General features: G+C 59.2%; 1 protein-coding gene across 1 annotated transcript; it reads left to right on the top strand.

The window, feature by feature from the left end:
- Window positions 1-1,239: 1,239 nt before the first annotated feature.
- PXDC1 (PX domain containing 1) lies at window positions 1,240-19,040 on the top strand. Its single transcript, XM_001928852.6, has 5 exons — window positions 1,240-2,181; window positions 13,447-13,538; window positions 13,857-13,974; window positions 16,770-16,881; window positions 18,110-19,040. Exons 1-5 carry the CDS (start codon window positions 1,926-1,928, stop codon window positions 18,225-18,227), a joined length of 696 nt encoding a protein of 231 aa, XP_001928887.3. The 5' UTR covers window positions 1,240-1,925; the 3' UTR covers window positions 18,228-19,040.
- Window positions 19,041-19,914: the final 874 nt, after the last annotated feature.

Raw genomic sequence — 19,914 nt, 5'->3', positions numbered from 1 at the left:
CAGGAGGCATAAAAGCACCGTAATTCTGGCTTTAAAGTCGAAGAGCCACTGCTCAGCCCAGGGGCAGTGAGAGGAGGCAACGTGCCCACAGAGGTTGAGGATGGGGCTTTGTGGGAAGAGGTGAAACTCTGCCCTGCCTGGCTCCCCCCGCAGCCTCCCTCCGCCCCTCCTGCGACTAGGTGGCCAGTCTCTCAGTCACCAGCACTTAGTGACCGCTGCCGCATGGCGGGGTCCCCAGGCGGTGGAAAACACCTTCTCTTCCCAGTTTACACGGAAAATGGGAGGTAAAGATAAACTTGGATGATGAACTTTGAAGACAGGATAAGGGCAAATCACTGAGTAAAACGTGTGTGTGTGTGTCTGTGTCTGTGTGTCTGTGTGTGTGTGTCTGTCTCTCGGGAAACGGGAAGCAGGGGTGCGCACCTCTCGGTCTGGATTGAATCAAGTCACCGGCAACCTGCCCCGGCCCCAGTCCTTTCTGCGCCCAGGCTCTTTCTCCACCGCCTGGGGCGGGGTGAGGTCCCTGCAGCCTCTGGAACCAACTTGCAGTTCTTGAACTAACTTCCGATTCTGGACCTATCGTTCGAAATTTCTTCCCAATTAGGAACAGCGTGAGGAGCAGGCCGCTGTGAACCAGAGTTCTGCAGGCGGGCGGCTTCCCCGGGTCCGCTTCCGAAATCCCCTCGCTCACCTAGGGCCCCCGCTGCCGCGGGGATGCTCTTTCCCACCGCGGGTCGGTCCCACTTCTCAGCAGGGAGGTCCCCTCTCCTTTTGGAGGGCGGCCCCTCGGCTGGCTGGCGCGGGCCTGTCTGTCCCGCCGCGTCCCCGTCTGTCTCCAGCCGCGTCCGGGCCAAGGCCAGGCAGCGGCGCGACTGGAATGCGCGGGGGCCGCGGGGCGGGGGCCGCCCCAGCCCGGCCCGGCCCAGGGTGGATGGGGGGGCGGCGCGCAGTGGAGAACCTGGCAGACGGTCCCGGCGCCAAGTCCCCGGAGCCCGTGCGCCCCGCCCTCGCCCCCCGCCCGCACACGTGCCACTGCCACCCCCTCGCGGGCCGGGTGGGGCGCGCAGGATCGAGAAACGGAAAGACAAGAGTCTCCCCAGGAACCCGGCGGGCACAGGCCGGCCGGCCCTCCCACCCCCAGTCTCGTCCAGTCCGGGCCGGCGGCTCGGGACCCGGAGCGGAGGGGGGAGGCGGGAGGCGGGGCCGGCGCTGGGGTTTCCGCCCCGCCCGGCGGCCGGGGGTCCCCGCGGCCCCAGCAGCGCGGGCTCGGGAGGCGGCGCGGGGCGCGGCGGCCAGGCCACCCCTCCGCGCGCGGCGTGTCCTCTTGCCTGGAGGCGGGGAAGGCGGAGGCGGCCGCGGCCTCGACGTCGGCGACCGCGCCGCCCGCGATGGGAAGTGCCTTATAAGCCTCGGCTCGGCCGGCCCCGCCGCTCGTAGCCTCGCCCTCCGGGAGAGCGCGCGGAGGCCCGGCCGACATCCGCAGACCCGCTCCGCCGCGACCCCGGGCCGGGACGGACCCGGACTCGAGCAGGCCTCCTACCGACCCGGTCTCCGGACGGAGCCCAAACGGACCCCGGCCCCAAGTAGACCTCGGAGGGGCGCCAGCCCGGGACTGAGCCCGGGCAGACCCTGACCGACTCCGGCTCCGGACAGATCCCAGGTCTCTTCGACTCTGGACAGACCTCGGACGGACCCCGGCGCCGGACCGACCCCAGGCCGGGCAGACCCCGGCTCCGCGCAGATCCCGGACCGATCCCGGCGCCGGACGGACTTCGGGCGGACCCCGGCCCTGGATTGACCCCGGCTCCGCGCAGATCCCGGGCAGATACAGGCGCCCGACGGACTCTGGGCGGACCCCGGCCCCGGGCTGCCCCCGGCCCGGGCGGGCGCGCCCCCTGCCGGCCGGGGCATGCGCGGCCCGCGGCATGGCCTCGGCGGTGTTTGAGGGCACGTCGCTCGTGAACATGTTCGTGCGCGGCTGCTGGGTGAACGGCATCCGCAGGCTCATCGTCAGCCGGCGCGGCGACGAGGAGGAGTTCTTCGAGATCCGCACCGAGTGGTCGGACCGCAGCGTGCTGTACCTGCACCGCAGCCTGGCCGACCTGGGCCGCCTGTGGCAGCGCCTCCGCGACGCCTTCCCCGAGGACCGGCCGGAGCTGGCGCGCGCGCCGCTGCGCCAAGGTGGGCGCGGGCCCGGCCTCGGGGGCTGGGCTCTCGGGGCACTGGGTGGGAGTCGGGGACCGGGGGGAGGGTGCGGGCTCCTTCGACGTGCAGGGAGAGGGGCTCCGCCTTCCCCCAGGCGAGGGGCGCCCGGGCCGCAGTGGCAGCGGCAGGAATCCGCACATCGGCACCGTGGCCCCTGGCCGAGGCTGGTTGCCTTGACCATCACCAAGGTCAACCACCGTCCAGCGCTGGCCGCGGCAGGAGGGGCGGGGGGACGTTTGGGAGAGTTCAGCGCAGCGTCCGGCGGGGGTCGCGCCGTGTCTGGCAGCCCCTTCGCGGTCCTAGCCGGGCAGGGCCGCGCCCCTTGTCCCTGCTGACCGACGTGCGAGGTGCCACGTGGCCTCTGTCATTCCAGGAGGGGCCCCGCGGGGTGCGTCCGCATTCGGGTTTGATTAACCCTGGCCGCCTCCTCCCGAGCCTTGTGACTTTCCTGGCTCTTGGGGACTCGAGTTTCAGAGAACTGGGTGGCTTCCCACTTCCTACTCGCGGGCTGGCGTTTGGAGGCCGCGGAGAGGAGGTTGGAGGGGAGGAAGCCAGACCCGAGGTTGAGAAGGAGGGACTGGGTCAGCCCCCCACCACACCTGTGCGGCCACCTGCAGCTCTGAGACTCTGTGACGCCTCCCAGAGCCGTCCTTTAAGCAGGGCCTGGGCACTTTTGGGGGCACTTCCTGAAGAGACATAGTTTACGGAGGGTCCCCATTTACCGAGGGTCTCCGAAGCTGCCTGTCTGCCTGAGGTCTTGCGGTCTCCAGCCCCCCTGGTGACAGCCTCACCCCAGCCTGTGAATTCTGTGGATAATTAGCTCATTCTCATGACACATCCTCTGGCAGATGCGTCACTTGGACAGGTTCCCGAAGCCAGAGGGTTTGCAGGCCCTGAGTGAGACCGCCTGCTCCTGGCCTGGCACTTGTGGCTGCTCTGGGGGTGGTTCAGTAGCGTTTCAAGCAGGGCAGCAGTTTACCTTGATTTACTCCTTGGCTGTGTGAGTTATTATATTTTTAATTTAGCAAATGAAGGTCCAAGCCCAGGAAACTTAGACTGAAGGAACAATTTGCTCAGTGACTTGTGTCCTTTCTGGAACAAGGTGGGGTGAACAAGCAGGAGCCCCAGAGCCTGGGCAGAGAGCCTGCCGTCCCTGCCCTCCCCTCTGCCCCCCCCCCCCCGTCCCTCTCCTGCTCCATATCCACCCCCCCAGCCTTACTTTGTTGGGGACCCAGCTCGGCTGTGACCCGGGGCGGGCTCTGGAAATCCGCTCCCGTCTGGCCCCTCCCCCGCAGCACAGTCCCCGATGCCCACTTGTGAGAACAGAGGTTCATGCCCCGTGTCCCACGTAGTGAGCCCTCCGTGACTGTGGCCTTCGTTGTCCCCCTTAATGGCTGCTGGCTGCCGGGGTTGTAGATGGTACGGAGGAGGTGTAGCTTTGGTCGCCTTGGGGGCTGGTGGGGACACCGCCTCATCCAGAGCAGAAGGCAGGTGTGCGTGAGGCACATGACCTGCCCTGCACACGCGCCTGGCTCTGTCCCTCTGTGCGAGTTGTGCCGGGTCCGTTCTGGGTTTGGGAGGTGTCAGCGCACAGTCCCCCACAGAGGGGGCCCTCCAAGGAGACAGGGCCAGGAAGAGGGGACCCCCAGGGAGAAACCAGATGCTAGGGGATACGAGAGCTGTTTCCAAGTGTCTGAGAAGGAAAATGAGAAGTGAGTGTTAGAGGAGGTGGGGGCACAGGGGGGGTCGCGGCTGTTAGATGCGGGTCTGGGTTGCGTGTAAAGCCTGTGCCGACAGCCCTGGTGGGACGGGGAATCGTTGTCCTGGCTGGAGGCCTGACCGGAGGGGGCCTCCCCCAGGGCCAGCTCAGCTCAGCACCGGGGAGAGGTGAGGGCGGCCCCGGGGCCCCAGGAGGGGGCATCCATCCCCTGCTCTGGTCCTCGGGTCTCCGCTGGGTGGCACGCTGGCCCTCCCCCGGCACCACCCGAGTTCCCAGCCTCCTCCTCCTCCTCTTTCAGCTCCCTTTAATTCCGGGAAAGTTGTTTTCTAAGTAGAATGTGTCTCCGTTATGTAAAGGAAGATCCCACCTTTTTCCAGGCTGATTAATGATTTGCATGAAAAGATTGGATGCACAGGCCCTACCCGCCAAAGGCATCAGATGCGTGTGGTGCTGGAGAGGCCGTGTTCTCAGTGCCACTCGGCATCGGATCCCTTCCATTAAAACTCACCGAGTAGTTCTGGCCTGGCTTAGACTGGCAGGCTTGTCTCATCAGAAGCTCTGTGGACACTTCCGGGTTCCACAGGCTGAGCGGGCAGCAGGCCGGTCACTCTCATAAATGTAGGACCGAAGACCTGCAGAGGGTGGGGAAGCCTCGGCCCCCGCCTGCATCTTCAATTCGCTGTGCGGTCAGGCAGGTGCACAGCCTGTGTCTGGGGCCCCGGAGCACTGCCGTGGGAGCAGGCGTGGCGGGGGCACGTTCCCTCTGATCCACGCACGCGTGGGTGCTGGCCTTGGCCACACATAGTTTCCAGGTGGCATGTGGGCAGAGGTCTTTAACCCCTGTGTGGCCTGGCGGCGCAGGGCCCTCTGTCTGGGCGGAGCGCGGGGCCTGTCTGGTTTCTGTTCTTCTCCTTGGTGCCTTGGCCTCTCACCTCTGCACCCGGCTCTGACACACCCACCCTCCATCTCTCGTCCCCCTGCCCGAGGGGACAGAGGTGCCCTTTCTGCTTTTTCCACACAATGACACAGGCGGGGCCGAGTCTGACTTAAATCTGCTCTATGTAATATTTAACGTGGTTCAGGGTTTCCTGACCAGACGTGGCGAGCTCTCTTGCCCGCCGCGGCTCTCACAATTGGGAAGGTTTACTTTAAGACAGACGTGCAGGAGTTCCCGTCATGGCTCAGCGGTAACAAACCGACTAGTATCCATGAGGACACAGGTGGGATCCCTAGCCTTGCCCAGTGGGTTAAGGATCCCGCCTTGCTGTGGTGTAGACAGGCAGCTGTGGCTCTGATTTGGCCCCTGGCCTGGGAACCTCCTTATGCCACAGGTACGGCCCTAAAAAGACTAAATAAATGAATAAATAAATAAATAAACAAATAAAAGACAAATGTGCAGAATTTCCCCAATGACTGTTTGGGGCTCTTGCACTATTTTGATTTTTTAAAAAATAATGCCCATTCCAGCACTGCAGCCCAGATTCTACTTCCAAAGTAGTCGGGTGATCTTTGATTCCTGATGACTGAAAAACCAACATTTTGGTTTTTTATTCGCTCACCAAGTGCCCAGTGGGTGCCTCCCCTGTGCTGAGTGTCGCCTAGGTTCTGGGGACACAGCAGCAACTAGAACAGACACAAAACCTCTGCCCTTGTGAGTCTCTTCTGGGCGAGAGATATCCAGTGATAAAGATAAGTTACAAAATTACCTGAGCTGGGTGTACATGTTCAGAAGAGAAGAAAAGTAGGAAAAAGAGTTGCTATGATTTGTCGGGGTCGGGGCGGGGGACCTCACTTTCAGATGGGCTGGTCCAGGAGGGCTCAGAGGAAGTGACCTGGGAGTCAAGACTGGAGGAAGCAGGGCGTGAACTCTGTGGATACTTGGAGAATAGCTTCCAGGCAGCGGCCAGAGCAAGTGCAAAGGCACTGAGGCCAGCGTGTGCCCAGTGGCTCTAAGTAGTGAAGAGCCCATTGTTGCTGGAGGGGAGAGAGGGGGGTAGAGGAAGTGGGAGGTTGGGGGTGGGGAGTGGACAGTCCGCTCAGAGTGGGGCTCTTGTTCAGAGGTGGGCAGCTTCCATCAGAGAGCTCCCAGCAGGGTGTGGCTTGATGTGCCTGCTGGGCACTCTGGCTGCTGTGCTGAGCAAGGCTGGGCGGAGGATGGGGGGAGGCAGGGAGGCAGGGAGGCAGGGGAGGTGTGAGAAGAGGTCAGGCTGTCTGACCTTTCCCTGGAGAGAGAGCGCGGGCTTTCCTGAGAGACCAGACGTGGCTGTAGGCGTGTCGGGGCCAACACAGAAGGCCTGCAGGAGGAGCTGGTGGAGGGCCCAGCTTCCAACGTGGTACGTTGGCCTCTTCTCCAAATAAGGCCCCTCCCGGAGAGCCCTGTGGGGGTGCCGGGGTAACGTCTGTTCACCTTCAGCACCGATGATGGTCTGCCTGCATCCTGCAGACCGGCTAGTAGATTTGAGATGGAGGACCAGGAAGGGAGGTGTCCGGAACCTACCAGAGGGGCCTGGGCACAGGCCACCAGCCGGACTCCACCCCGTCAGCTCTAGGGGACCAGCGCTCTGCTCTCAAAACAAGGGGGGGGGTGGCGATCGCCACCTGATGTGGGGACAACTGCAGAGCCCCCCAGTTTACGTGGTGCAAGTGGCTGAAAATAGAGCAGAGGCTGCACCCGGGTCAGGAGCAGATCAGAGGTCACCTCTGACCAGCCCGCTGGGCCCTGGGGCAGGGGGGCCAGAGCGGGGCCTGGGGTCCTGCCTCTCACAGCCCCGCCCCAGGTCCGCCTCCCTGCCGGGGCTCCTGCCCCTTCCAGGGGGGACCAGGTTTACCTCTCTGGGCGTTTGGGTGCTCGCTCGATTCAGGGACCTGGTTTTGAGTCTCTTCCGTGTGCAGGCTCCCGGCTGGGGCTGCCCTGCCCGTGTCCCGGGTCTGGTGCGCACCCGCCGCCTCCTGGGAGCCCGCCGCTCCCTCTCGCCCTGATGTTTTCTGCTCTAACCTTGTGCTCTGCAGCTGCTCAGGCTTCGCTCGGGGCTCCCTGCCCGGAGCTCCGGGCCTCTCCTCCCTCCAGTGTGCCGTAGCCCCATGGCCTCACCCGTCAGGGCTCAGGCTGTGCTGTGAGCCCTGTGACCTGGGCTGACACTCAGCTAGGGGAGGAGTGGCCTGGAAACCTAGGGACAAGCTTGCAGAGCCTCCAGGCCCCTTCCCACCAGGTGTCCAAGGAGGGAGAGGCTTGGTTCAGCCTCTACCTTGGGACCTGCTGGCACACCTGGTTGCCCTCGGCCTGGCCCCCTGGGACGTGGTCCTTCTCTCTTTTTAAAATAAGTCTGGGCCTGGTGGGCTCCACTGTCTGGTCTTATAACCATTTTCCCAAAAGGCAGAAGGTATTTCAAAGTGAGGGAGATGGGGCGTGGTGACAGTGACCCCAAGCCAGTGAGACACGAGGAGCAGGTGGCCTCCTGGGGGAGGCTCGGACTGGAGCCGCAGGGTGACCACAGGCCCGGCCCCTCTGAGCAGGGCATCCCTCAGGGTGCCGCCTTGGGGCTGCAGCTGTCACAGCAGGGTCGCTGGGGGACCGTGAGCATGGGCACGGTGTCACCAGGGGTTGACACTGTCATCCCACTGAAATCATGTTTATTGACGTCTTTGTTCACGTTGACTTCCTTGGGTGATAGGAGGCGTCCAGTAGCCACTTTTTCTTTTCTTTTCTTTTTTTTTTTTTTTTTGGTCTTTTTGCTATTTTTTGGGCCGCTCCTGCGGCATATGGAGGTTCCCAGGCTAGGGGTCTCATCGGAGCTGTAGCCACCGGCCTACGCCAGAGCCACAGCAACGCGGGACCCGAGCCAGGTCTGCAACCTGCACCACAGCTCACGGCAACGCCGGATCGTTAACCCACTGAGCAAGGGCAGGGACCGAACCCGCAACCTCATGGTTCCTAGTTGGATTCGTTAACCACTGCACCACGATGGGAACTCCCAGTAGCCACTTTTGCTCGTCACCCCTCAAGAGATGGTCCCTGTGTCCCCAGGGCCTTGACCAGAATCCTCCTGGTGATGGCAGAGGTGACCGGGCCAGGCTGCGTGTGACTGAGGAAGAGCTGCCGTGGGGCGGAGCCTGCGAGGGCAGCCGGGCTCCTTGCTGCGCTGGCGTGAGGTCTGCCTCCCCGCCTGCCCTGCGCTTGGCGGGCTTCCTGCTGTGTCTTCCTGGCCTCTCAGGGGACAGCTGTCTGTGTCAGCGTCAGCTTCGTGTCCATCGTCCTGGCCAGGGTGGGGGGCAGGGCTTGTCCACCACCTGACAGGTGCCTGGCACAGCCGAGTGCAGACAGGGGCTGAACGCCGCCGTCCCGGGGCTTGATGGCAAAGGATAACCTGCCCGTCACGCTCTCAAGCTAATCAGAGTCCCCGCTTCTGGAACAGCGGCTGCCTGTTCAGGAAACAGATGCTTAGGAAGGAGGAATTGTTGACAGTTTTTCTGGAAAATTTAAAATATCTTATTCCCCAGGAGTTCCTGTTATGGCTCAGCAGTTAATGAACCTGACTAGTATCCATGAGGACACAGGTTCGATCCCTGGCCTCGCTCAGTGGGTCAAGGATCCAGTGTTGCCATGAGCTATGGTATAGGTCGCAGACACGGCTCGGATCACGCGTTGCTGTGGCTGTGGTGTAGTCGGCGGCTTCAGCTCCAATTTGACCCCTCGCCTGGGAACCTCCACATGCCATGGGTGCAGCCCTAAAAAGACAAAAAAACTTGTTCCCCACATTTGTATCACGCTCAGCCTTTAGGAATATGTATTCCTTGTGCAGGCAGGATACCCGCCTTCCTCCCCTCGCCCCAGCGCCCGCTCCTCTGGACAGTGTGTGGATGGACCCTTGGAGTGTAATTTCTTATTTGACTCAATTTGAAAGTTCAAGTTCACGTCTCAGAGTTTCCCTGGGGCTGTCATGGGTCTCCTCTTAAGAGATTCGTGTTCTTTGGGTAACAGGCACACCTTGCCCATTGACCCGAGAGGCATCTGTCTTCACGTGCAGAATTACGGGGGCAGAAGGCACTGGGGCAGATTCAGCCCCACGTCCGTCTGTCCCTGGCGGCTGGGACAGTCACCAGACATGGTCATTTGGAAGCAGGATGTGGGACCCTGGTCTCTGTACTGAGGATTCTGTCTCTTGCTCTCGTGGACTGATCACGTGTTCAGTTTGGGTTCCTAGAGGATGGGGTGTCCGTGTTTGGATAAAGGCACTAACCCTGGGACAGATGGAAGCTCTTTGTGTTCTGAGTTTTCAAGGGCACCCTGGCTGCTCTAGGCTGAATTAATTACTTAATGTTTGTTTTTTCATTTTTAAAAATTTTGTTGTAGTTGATTTACAGTGTTGTAATAATCACTGCTCTACAACAGAGGGATTCAGTTACGCGTGTACACAGTCCATTCTCTTTCTCGAGGCTGAATTTAACCCAAAAGAGGTGTGAAATTGACACACTGAAATTTTAAGTCCTCTTGTCAATCTTTTGGCTTCAAATTTTTAACCATTGTGGTCCGTACCAGGATACGTTTCTCACGTCATAAACTGTGGAGTGAAATTTTAAAAATCAGGTTATGGGCGTCCCCTGGTGGCTCAGTGGGTTAAGGATCCAGCATTATTGCTGCTGTGGCACGGGTTCCATCCCTGGTCCTGGAGCTGCTACATGCTGTGGGTGTGGCCAAAAAACTGAGATCATGCAGGTGATTATGATTTATCAGAAATTAGAGAACGTCCTGAGGCTGTGACGTCTTCCGAGTTAAGTTTTCTGAGAGGAGAGAGAACGTGGATGTGGCGCGGCCCCTTTCGCGAGCTCCTGGCGCCCTCTTATGGCAAGTCCTGGAACTACAGTCGTAACCAAGAGGGGTTTGAACTTTTCTGTTCAGGGGTGCAAATTCACAACTTTTGCCTGCCTGTAGATTTTACAATTGATAGAATTTGCACCAGAATGATAGAATTGCATTGTTTCCTCGGTCCTCACCGCACCCCAGCAAAGCATGGAAGCAGCAGGCGCGTTACACATTTATTAAGGCGGAAGTACATCTTGAGGGATGGCGAGAGAGACTGCACGTGTTCCAGTGGCTTTGGTAGCCCCAGGCCGCGGACCTGAGGGGGACCTGATTCTTCCCACCCGGGCCCACTCTGCATGCATAAGGGCTGCGTCTTGACTCCTCTTGGTCTGGAGGCAAGTTTTGCTCCTCCGCCTGGTCTTTAGGGAACCAGGTGACACAGAGGCAGGGAGAGGAGTCAGGTACCTTTCCTAGCAGGGGTAGGAGGCAGGCCAGGGTGCTCAAGGTGGGCCAGGGGACGTGACAATGAGACATGATAAGGGTCTGATAATTCTTGTCCTGGCTTTGGGCTTCATCTCCTTGAAGGGACTTTGAAGCCTGTAGCAGAATTACGATCTCAGATAGTAAAATGGAGTCACACAAGGTCCCCACAGAGCTTTTGTTCCATCCACATCAGGAATGCAAATGTTGAAAGTTCTAGATAATCCTAAATTATTGCACTTAAGCACGTCTTTGAAAATGAAGTTTCAGATCGTTCCTGTAAACAACTGACATTTGGAAAAGCTCTGCCAGTCGTCAGGAGCCATCAGGGGAGTTCCCGTCATGGCTCAGCAGTAATGAACCTGACTGGTAACCATGAGGATGCTGGCCCTGCTCAGCGGGTTAAAGATCCGGTGTTGCCGTGAGCTTTGGTGTAGGTTGCAGATGTGGCTTGATCTGGCGTTGCTGTGGCTGTGGTGTAGGACAGCAGCTGTAGCTCCAAGTCAACCCCTAGCCTGGGAACCTCCATATGCCCAAGGGTGCATCCCTAAAAAGACAGAGACACACACACACACAAATAGCTAAAGCCCTTCAGTCACAAAGGAAGGACACAGCAGGTAGAAGAGAAAGTCACCAACTGCAGGCTGCTAGCCTAGGGCATCCATATGCCATCTGTCCTTGGTGACAGCGCGGGGCCCCAGATGTGAGTTCTGCTCACACCCCACCCCTGGTGCTGTCATTTCGAGAATTTGTCCTGATTTGGGCGTTACCAGCAGGTGTTTTGGCTCTGATCCGTCATGAACTTGAGAAACCTGATGGGAGGGACCTCAGTGAGCTTTGAGAAGAAATTTTAAAGGAAGATTTATTTCATTTCTGTGCTGTGGCCCCGGAAGAGAGTTTCGAGTCTGTTGGTTGGTTGGTTTGGTTAAATGTTTTCCTTTCACATGTAACATCCCGTCTGTACGATGGGAAATGCTTTTAAAAAACCAAAGGAGGGTGCTTTCCAGCCCAGGAGAGGCGTAGGACGTGGGCGTTGGAGTCGGAGAGGACCAGGACGGTGGGCTGGGCTCAGACCCCGAGGGTCTGTGGTCCAAGCCTACAGAGTAATGTCTCCAGAGGCCCGACCAGGTCCTTCTTGCCTTTCTCTCCTTCATTCTGGAAAGCAGGTCACCAGGAGGATAAGGTTGCCAGATAAAACACAAGACACCAAGTGCGTCTGAATTTCAGGTAAACAGTGAATCATTTTTAGTTTGTCTGATCAATTGCATTATTCATTGTTTATCTGAAATGCACATCAAATTAGATGTCCTTTGTCTTTTGCTAATTCTGACAACCCTAAGAGAATGAGTGCAGAGCAGAGTGCATTTATCAGAATGAAGGGTACCCTGGTGCTTAGAAAGCTAAGCCTGGGCTAGCGTGCTTTACATCCTGTAAAATGGGTATAACTATTGTGTTTGCATTGATGGACAAGAGACTAATCTCCATGTAAATTGTACCTACAAAACATAAAAACGCATCGTCTGTGTCATAAAGTCAGTTGATTTAAGACCAGTATTCTAGATGCCATAAAGGTTGAGACATGCCGGTGCTTTCACTTGTCTTAGAATAAAGAAGCACTTTGTGGGGTGATTTATAGACTCGTCCTCTCCCTAGAAACCCTTCAGAGGATTTTGCATCTTCTCTCCTTCCCTCTGTTCCTTGTCCACAGCAAGCAGGCAGTCATGGAGCGGTCTGTGCGTGCGTGAGAGTGTGTGTGTGTGAATCTGAAATGCGCATCCTGAGACCTGCACCTGCTGCTCTCTCTCTTCCCTCTTGCTGCCCCAGCCTGCAGGGTGGTGGGAGGGCTGGACAGCCCAGGCGAGATGGGGAGAAGGTGGCCTAGTGCCCCTGTCTGGTGACATCTGGGATCCTGCTGGAGTGCCAGCTCGGGCAGTGTGGGCAGGGGCCCTGTGCCCGTGTGGCTGAGGAGGGTGGGCAGGATCATACAGTCCACTGACGAGCAGGGCCCCCAGTGACTGGGTCACGGGCGTCCGGCCTGTGCTCCCGGAGGTTGAGGGATGGATTCTTGGCCTTGACCGACTCTGGCTGGCACAGTGAAGAACCCCGGCACAGCCCAGGCCTTCAAAACCCCTCCTGCCCCGTGTCTGGGGCGCCCCTGGTTCCCAGGGCCCACGAGGTCTGGGCCTCTTAATTTCAGCCCTGTAGTTTGGGCAGCTAATTTTCTCACTACATGGACTTCAGCGAGTTGCCTGCAACGTGAACAATGCTTTGCCCTGTAAAATAAAACCAGCTCTTCTGAAACCTGAGATTCGGGGCCTGAAAATAGTTCAGGATCCGCCTCTGTGGTTTGGTCGTCGTCACGGGGACGGGTGAAACGTCCCGGGGAGTCTGAGTTGCTCCCTGCCTGGCAGCGCTCTGAAGGGTACGCGCTGCACCCTCCGGGGGAACAGAAACCCACCCCGGGTCTCGGGCTGTTAGTGCTCTCACTTCAGGGACAAAACACTGCACTTCTAGTAGCCAGTGAGGCTTCTGGTCACTGAACAAAGGGGGAAGCTCAGATTCCTGGAAGGAATCCGTGAGTCGTGTCTATGTTGGTTTTCTCTGCTAAAGACATAACTTTTCTCTTCCAAACCCAGCATTTAAATGATGTCTATCTATGGGCCCTGCTTACATGGCCCTGTGGTCATTGCAGCTGTGTCATTGGGGGTGGGTGGGTCCTGGGCCACTTCCCGGGGCTGCAGCTGCCACGCTGGCGGGGGACGGAGCTGGCCAGGCTGTTCCGCCTGGAGGAGCGTCTGATGGGCTCCCTGTGGCTTTCCGTGGACAGCATGAGGCCAAGGCTGTCTTCCCAGATAGCTTTTTCTTTTCAAGGCCACACCTGCGGCATATGGAAGTTCCCGGGCAAAGGGTCAAATCAGAGCTGCAGCTGCAGGTCTACAGCCACAGCCACAGCAACACGGGATCCGAGGTGCATTTGCAACCTACAGTGCAGCTCCCGGCAATGCGGGATCCTTAACCCACCGAGCAAGGCCAGGGATCAAACCCCCATCCTCATGGATATTAGTCAGGTTCTTAACCTGCTGAGCCACAATGGGAACTCCTTCCTGGACGGCTTTTGTGGAGGGTGACGGGGCGGCGGGTGCCGGCTGCGGGATGCGGGGGCTGCTGGTGGTTCCGTGTGACGTCGGGAGCGCACTTCCTGGTCCTGCTGTCTGACCGAGGCCGTTCTGTCTCCATCCAGGTCTGGTTGCCATAAAGGATGCTCACGACATAGAGACCAGGCTTAATGAGGTGGAGAAGCTGCTCAAGACCGTCATTGGCATGCCCCGGAAGGTGGGTGCGGCCGGGCTGGGGCGCCTCCCAGAGTCGGGCACGGGGGCGGGTGTCCCCCGGAGGCCTCGGGACTCCAGGGGCTCGGGGTCCCGCCCGGGGAAGAGGAAGCGGAGGGCGCGGTTTACGGTGGCGTGCGGGGGAGGGGTGTGGCGCGCTGGCACAGCCCGGGCCCTCGTGGTTCCCACTGTCCCCGTCCCGCCTGTGCCCGGGCCTTGCCCGGAGCCTGACAGATGTGCGGTCAGTCCCGTGGCCGCGGGCGCAGGCGTCCCACGGGCCACCTCGAGGGGCGCGTGTGGGACCACGGCCGTCTCTCCCCAGTACTCCAGGTCGGAAGTCGTGCTCACCTTCTTCGAACGCTCTCCCCTGGATCAGGTGTTAAAAAATGACAACGTCCACAAAATTCAGCCCAGCTTCCAAAGTCCGGTGAAAATATCGGGTAAGAGCCCCGGGGAGGGTGTGCGGGGTGGGGGGCAGCGCCGCTGCGGAAGCCGGAGGTTTCCCGAACCGCTCCCAGCCCAGCACCCACGCGTGGGCTCCGGAGAGACGGCCCCACAGAGGATGGGGGTTGTGGGGGAGGGGCTGTCCCTGGTTTTTATGAAGCCACCTGTTTCTACCCACTGACCTTCCTACTTCCAAAGCGAGTTATTTCTCACATACACTGGACTTTACCTAAATAGTCTCCGAAAGCATCAATGAGACATTTTGAAGTGAACAGGAATCCGTCGTCCAGCCCGCTGACCTGAAAGAGGTCCCGTGGAGGGGCCTTGGCTTTGTTCTTGGCTTTAGGGCAGCGAGGACAGAAGGGGACATGCAGCACAGGTCTGGCAAAGGGTGGCAGCAGTAAGAGGATGGTCAGCTGTCCGGTGGCTCAGAGGGGGCGCGTGCCTTCGGCCCATTGGCAGCATTCTCAGATCTGGCTGCCCCGTCCTTACAGCCTGGACTGTTTCTGCGGTGCAGTTGGTGGAGCCTGTGAGGGGCAGCGTGACTCACATTCAGGCCTCAGGTGGCCTCCAGGTTGACCAGCCGGGGGTTGGGGCTCCCCTAGAACCGAACCGGCCACCTGCCTGGCCCCCGTTCCGGAAGGGCTGTAGCCTCTGTGGGGATGCTTTGGCCGATGTAGCCTTGAGCATCCTTCAGCCCGTGTTAATCTAAAAGCATAGTACCAACTGTAAGAAATCTTAATTTTGCTTTTCTACACCACGGCTGCGTCTCTGCCGCTTAAAAGGAAGCGTCAACCCCAGCCTGGGTTTGGCTACTTGGATTAACTCATCAACCACACAATCAGATTATTCAGGTTTGGGAAGCCCGGAAATATAATTTCATTTTTCAGTAACCAGCAGTCTGTGCAGGCTCCACTTTAATTTTCACCACTCAGGGAGACTCTTATTCACCAGTCTGTGAAAAGGCACTGCTTTGGGTTTTGTTCTGTGGCTGGAAACACGGGGCATGTATTAGGAGAGGGGGTTGGAACGCGTGCGAGTGTGCTCTCAAGGCCGACTCTGTCTTCAGGGAAAAGGGGAAAGAAGAATGAATGAACTGAGGGATGATGGCACATGGACCTGTGAAAACAGGGCTGCAGGGAAAATACAAAATCAGCGCCAGGCAGACGGTAGTCACTGTTGGAGAAAAGATCCGTGGGCAGGTGCTGAGAGGAGAGGGCCAGAGCTTAAGGAGAACCAGCGTTTGCTGCATCTCGGTGCTTCTCCACCGAGATGCTTCTTGACTACAAAGAGAATGCTGGAGACGGGGGAGGGAGAGGGAGGGGCGGGGCGTTGGGGGTTGGTAGAGGCAAACGAGTACATTTAGGAAGGATGAGCAATGAGGTCCCGCTGTGCAGCACGGGGGCCTCTGTCCAGCCTCTCGGGACAGACCACGGTGGAAGATCGTATGGGAAAAAGGATGTGCGTGTGTGTACGACTGGGCCGCTTCGCTGTACAGCAGAAGTCGGCACCACTTTGTAAATCAATTATACTTTAACTAAACAAATGTAAGAATTAAAAGAAGAGAAGGGCAGTGCCCTCACTTTGGAGAAACCTCCCTACTCTGGAGACCCAGACGACGCCCTGGGAGTAAGTCCTGCTGGCGGCACCCCCTGCTCCGATGGCCCAAGGGAAGCAGCAGCCCCTCTGGTTCCTGCTGGACGGCACTACCTCTGTCCAAGATCGTACACCCTGCAAATTGAGGCACAGTCGATAAAAGACCCCCCCTAGTTGCAGCCGGGAGAGACGAGGCAGGGCTGAGGTCACAGAGGTTGTCAGGGGCCGAGCGAGCTGCCTGCAGCAGAGGTCCGGGGTCGGGTCCAGAATGGGCGAGGGGGCATCGGGGAAGCTCAGGTGGGGAGGGGTTTTCTTTGGGGGTTTGGGGGACCTTTTTTTTCTGCCTTTTTAGGGCCGCATTCTCAGCATATGGAGGCTCCCAGGCTAGGGGTCGAATTGCAGCTGCAGCTGCCGGTCTACACCACAGCCACAGTAACGCGGGATCTGAGCTGCCTTTGCTACTGACGCTCAAAGCAACGCCAGATCCTCAATTCACTGAACAAGGCTGGGGATCAAACCTGCGTCCTCATGAATACAAGTTAGGTTCATAACCAGCTGAGCCACAGTGGGAGCTCCAAGTGGGGGGTTTTAGTTGAGAGCATTGTCCCAATGCTAATTTCCTGGATTGGCTCATTGAAGCTTAGTGACGTATACAGGTCACCGCAGGGCACCCCCTACCACCATCCGCCTTCACCAACTTCACCCTGGGGAAGTTTCTCGTGGGGCTTTTAAAATTGTTCCAAATCATGCTTGCTGGAAAGAAGTCAATTTATATCTAGAATTATATAAAGTAAAAGGTGGGTGTCACCCATTTGGGTGAAAAAACCCACTGATCTCACTGGATCCTCCCGGCAAGCGGGGCGGTACAAAGTCTGACCCAGGTGAGAGCTTAGAGAGATGGGTTACCTGCTGAGCCCCACGGTGTGTGCCACGGGCCCAGACTCCTTCCTTCCCAGCATCAAGCCCACGGGAGGGCGTGTGGCCAGGGCCCCGGACAAACAGAGCATCCTTCTGGCGGGGAAGAGAGGCACCTCCAAGCCGCCGCGGGCTTGGCAGGTGTGGCTCCTGCGGAGGCTGCGTCAGCCCCGAAGCTGTGAGGTGTGGGCCGAAGGGGCGGTCGGTGGCGGCAGGGTAAGGGCGTCGAGGTCCAACGCTGACCCCTTCCGACTCCGTCCCGCACCGCTTTCATTTTCAGAAATCATGCGGTCCAATGGATTTTGTCTAGCGAATACGGAAACGATTGTTATCGACCACGGGATCCCGAGCGGCAAAGACCAGGCCCTGGCCGTGGACCCCACGGAGCACCTGTAAGTGCACCGACCCACTGCCCTTCCGCACAAGGGATCCCGAGCCGCTGGCCGGTGCCCGGGCTGGGCTCCTGGCCCACGTGGGGCTCCGCAGGAAGAAAGCGGATGCGGCCAGGATGGGGGGCTTCCTGAAGTGCTCGCCCCCCCCCTGCAGGACAGGGAGACCTTGGCTCATAAACCCGTGGGGACAGAGTTCCTTTGACTGAGTGGCCGGCTGGGGAACATTCAGGAGAAATTGCCAAGCTGGGCTGTGCTGGTTCTGAGGGGTCCAGGGGCCGTACACCTGCTCTCAGGGGCCTGGTCTCCTGTGTGGGGGGTTGGGGGTGGGGGCAACACCACTTGCATGGTGGCCTCTGGTCACCCCCAGGTGGACTCTGTGTGGCCCTGAGCAGAGGGAGGATGCCTCGTATTAGAGACGGTGGGCAGCCAAAGACACCCTGCCCTCCGACCTTCCTGCCTTGGACAACAGAACTTGGAACCACACTGGGGACCCTAGGAAAGCCACCTCGGGTGCTTCCAGGCGTCTCCTTGGGATTATAGAGCAGGACTTGGCCTTGGTGACTGTCAAGGCCACGCCTGGGGCTCTCCCTGAGCTCAGGAAGTTAGTTAACCTCTCCTGGCTCCTCTTATCCCCAAGTGGGACCTCCATTCAAGATCTTGCGAAGGCCCAGATTTGCGAGGGCCCCTGACTCTGGGGCCCACAGGCAGCTCTGGATGCAGTGAGTCTCCTATAGGCACTTGAGCAGCACAAGCCAGGGACGTGGGGGCCTCCCAGGATGGACGGGTGGTGGATGGAAGGAAGGAAGGATGGGTGGGTGGGTGGATGGATGGGGGGGGATGGATAGTAGGTGGGTGGGTAGAAGGACGGACGGGTGGGTGGATGGACAGATGGATGGGGGGACAGCTGGGTGATGGACAGACAGGTAGACGCCTCGATAAATGTTGGTCAGTTGAGAGAACAGTCTCTAAGGTGGTGAAAACCGGAGCCCAAACCTCTTTGGAGTCAGACCGTGTGTCGGATCCGTTTGTATCACGGTTCCTAACACACTCGCTCCACACACAGCAGTAAGGTGGTGCCTGACAGTGGACGGGCCCACGTTTTGGAGAGCCCCCCGTGCTGTCTGACCTGAAGCCCCTCCTGCCAGTGACCTCTGCCCTCTGTCCCCTTCAGTGGTGCCGGGGGTCAGTGAGCCAGCCCCGGCCTCACGTCTGTGCTTTCCCATTCCAGGTTTGAGAATGGTGCCGAGTTTGCCCCCGAGCTGGAGGACGGCGATGACCCAGCAGCTTATGTCACCAACCTGTCCTACTACCACCTGGTGCCCTTCGAGACGGACATCCTGGACTGAGTCCCCCTGGGCCCCTCCTCCCCCAGCCGTGGCCGCTGCTGTCCACCGTGCCGGGGACCTGGTCCAGCCAGCCTCCCCTGCCGTGGAGCCCCCCAGACGTCTAGGGTCTGCACCCCTGGGACGTCCCCCCACCCCCGACGCGTGGAGGAGCCACAAGTGCCTGCAGGACGCCCAGGCCAGGGCTGGACACCCACTGCCCCGCCTTCTCCTGGTGGGCCCCCTCCCCGCCCTCGACAAGTGCCCAGGGCATTTCATGTGAGCTCTTGGTGAGGCGCCAAGTTCTGGACCACAGAGGCGGTGTGTCCTGCCCCGGCTTTTCCCAGGAAACCGGGACGTGTGGCTCTCATTGTGTTTTTCATCTTCTTTCCGGAAGCTGTGGCCTTTGTGTTGGGTAGGGTGTGTTTACGGGAGGTGAGCTGGCGGCCACGGGCACGGGGAACCGGGCGCCCGTGTGACCGGCCCTGAGCGGGGATGAGGATGGTTCTCGGGAGAGGGAGGAGCGCCCACCTGGCCTCCTGCGAGGGGTGACAGCGCGGTGTCCCTGGGTGGCGAGGGTCCCTCTCCTCCGGTCCCCAACGTTGTCATCTCTGCAGTAACCGCCGAGAGGACGGGAATCAAGCAAAAGGTCCCGAGTGTCCCCAGGATCCTCCTGCCCTCGGGAGGATGTGGGTTTGTGTCTTTATCCCTCACGGAGTCTACTAACGACCAGAATTTGCTCATGTAAATAATAGTAAATTACTGAGAATCCTAATTCTTTTACACAGTCTGTTTTTTAATCTATTTTAATTAAATAAAGCACATTACTTTTATCGATTTCCGGTGTTCCTGTGTGCCGGTGTGGCTCTTGTTGTCCCTGCCGGGGGAGGGGCGGCCCCGCGTCTCCTCGTCGTTTAGGAGACGTTGCTCCCCAGGGAAGGACCTGTCCGTCGGGAAGTAGACGAACTGCTTGGGTTTTGACGCAGGGTCCCCCCCACCCCACGCCCGCCGCCGCTGTGTTCCCCGTTGGCGGCCACAGGAAATCTCTTCTGTGACCCAGCTGTGCACTATGCAGGCCTCCTGTGACTTTCCATGTCCCTCTGCCTTCCAGCCACAGTCCTCTTGGAGCGGCCTGCTTCCAAATAGGCTGGCAGGGGGTGATGGGGTCGACCAGTTGCCTTTTCTCTTGGGGGCCGAAATTGAGCTCCTTGTGGGTGGGCTTCTTATCTGGCAGTGCTTGACTCTGTCCGGCTCCGCGAAGAACCATCAAATTTTTTTTTTTTTTTTTGTCTTTTTGTCTGTTGTTGTTGTTGTTGTTGTTGTTGCTATTTCTTGGGCCGCTCCCGCGGCATATGGAGGTTCCCAGGCTAGGGGTTGAATCGGAGCTGTAGCCACCGGCCTCCGCCAGAGCCACAGCAACGCGGGATCCGAGCCGCGTCTGCGACGTACACCACAGCTCACGGCAACGCCGGATCGTTAACCCACTGAGCAAGGGCAGGGACCGAACCCGCCACCTCATGGTTCCTAGTCGGATTCGTTAACCACTGCGCCACGACGGGAACTCCAGAACCATCAAATTTAATTGCCGATTCGTAGGTTTTCCTGGGCATCCACATCCCCAACTGTCAGGGCCTCAGGGGTGGCAGCTCCTGGGCTCGCCTGCCCCCTCGGGCTCTTCCCCATCAGACCCGAGCCTGGCGCCCCCACCCCC

Source organism: Sus scrofa, chromosome 7 (genome assembly GCF_054392235.1).
Source record: "Sus scrofa isolate SSC_HxYL_T2T_F1_AM1 chromosome 7, Sscrofa_HxYL_maternal_Yorkshire_Landrace_v2.0, whole genome shotgun sequence".
Taxonomy (NCBI): Eukaryota; Metazoa; Chordata; class Mammalia; order Artiodactyla; family Suidae; genus Sus; species Sus scrofa.
The sequence above is the reverse complement of the archived record's forward strand: the minus strand, read 5'-3'. Positions and strand labels throughout refer to the sequence as shown.

Coding starts and splice junctions, on each gene's coding strand:
- PXDC1 (XM_001928852.6), top strand. CDS start 1,926: ATGGCCTCGGCGGTGTTTGAGGGCACGTCGCTCGTGAACATGTTCGTG. Junction 2,182..13,446: donor GCGCGCGCCGCTGCGCCAAG/GTGGGCGCGGGC, acceptor GTCTCCATCCAG/GTCTGGTTGCCATAAAGGAT. Junction 13,539..13,856: donor TCATTGGCATGCCCCGGAAG/GTGGGTGCGGCC, acceptor GTCTCTCCCCAG/TACTCCAGGTCGGAAGTCGT.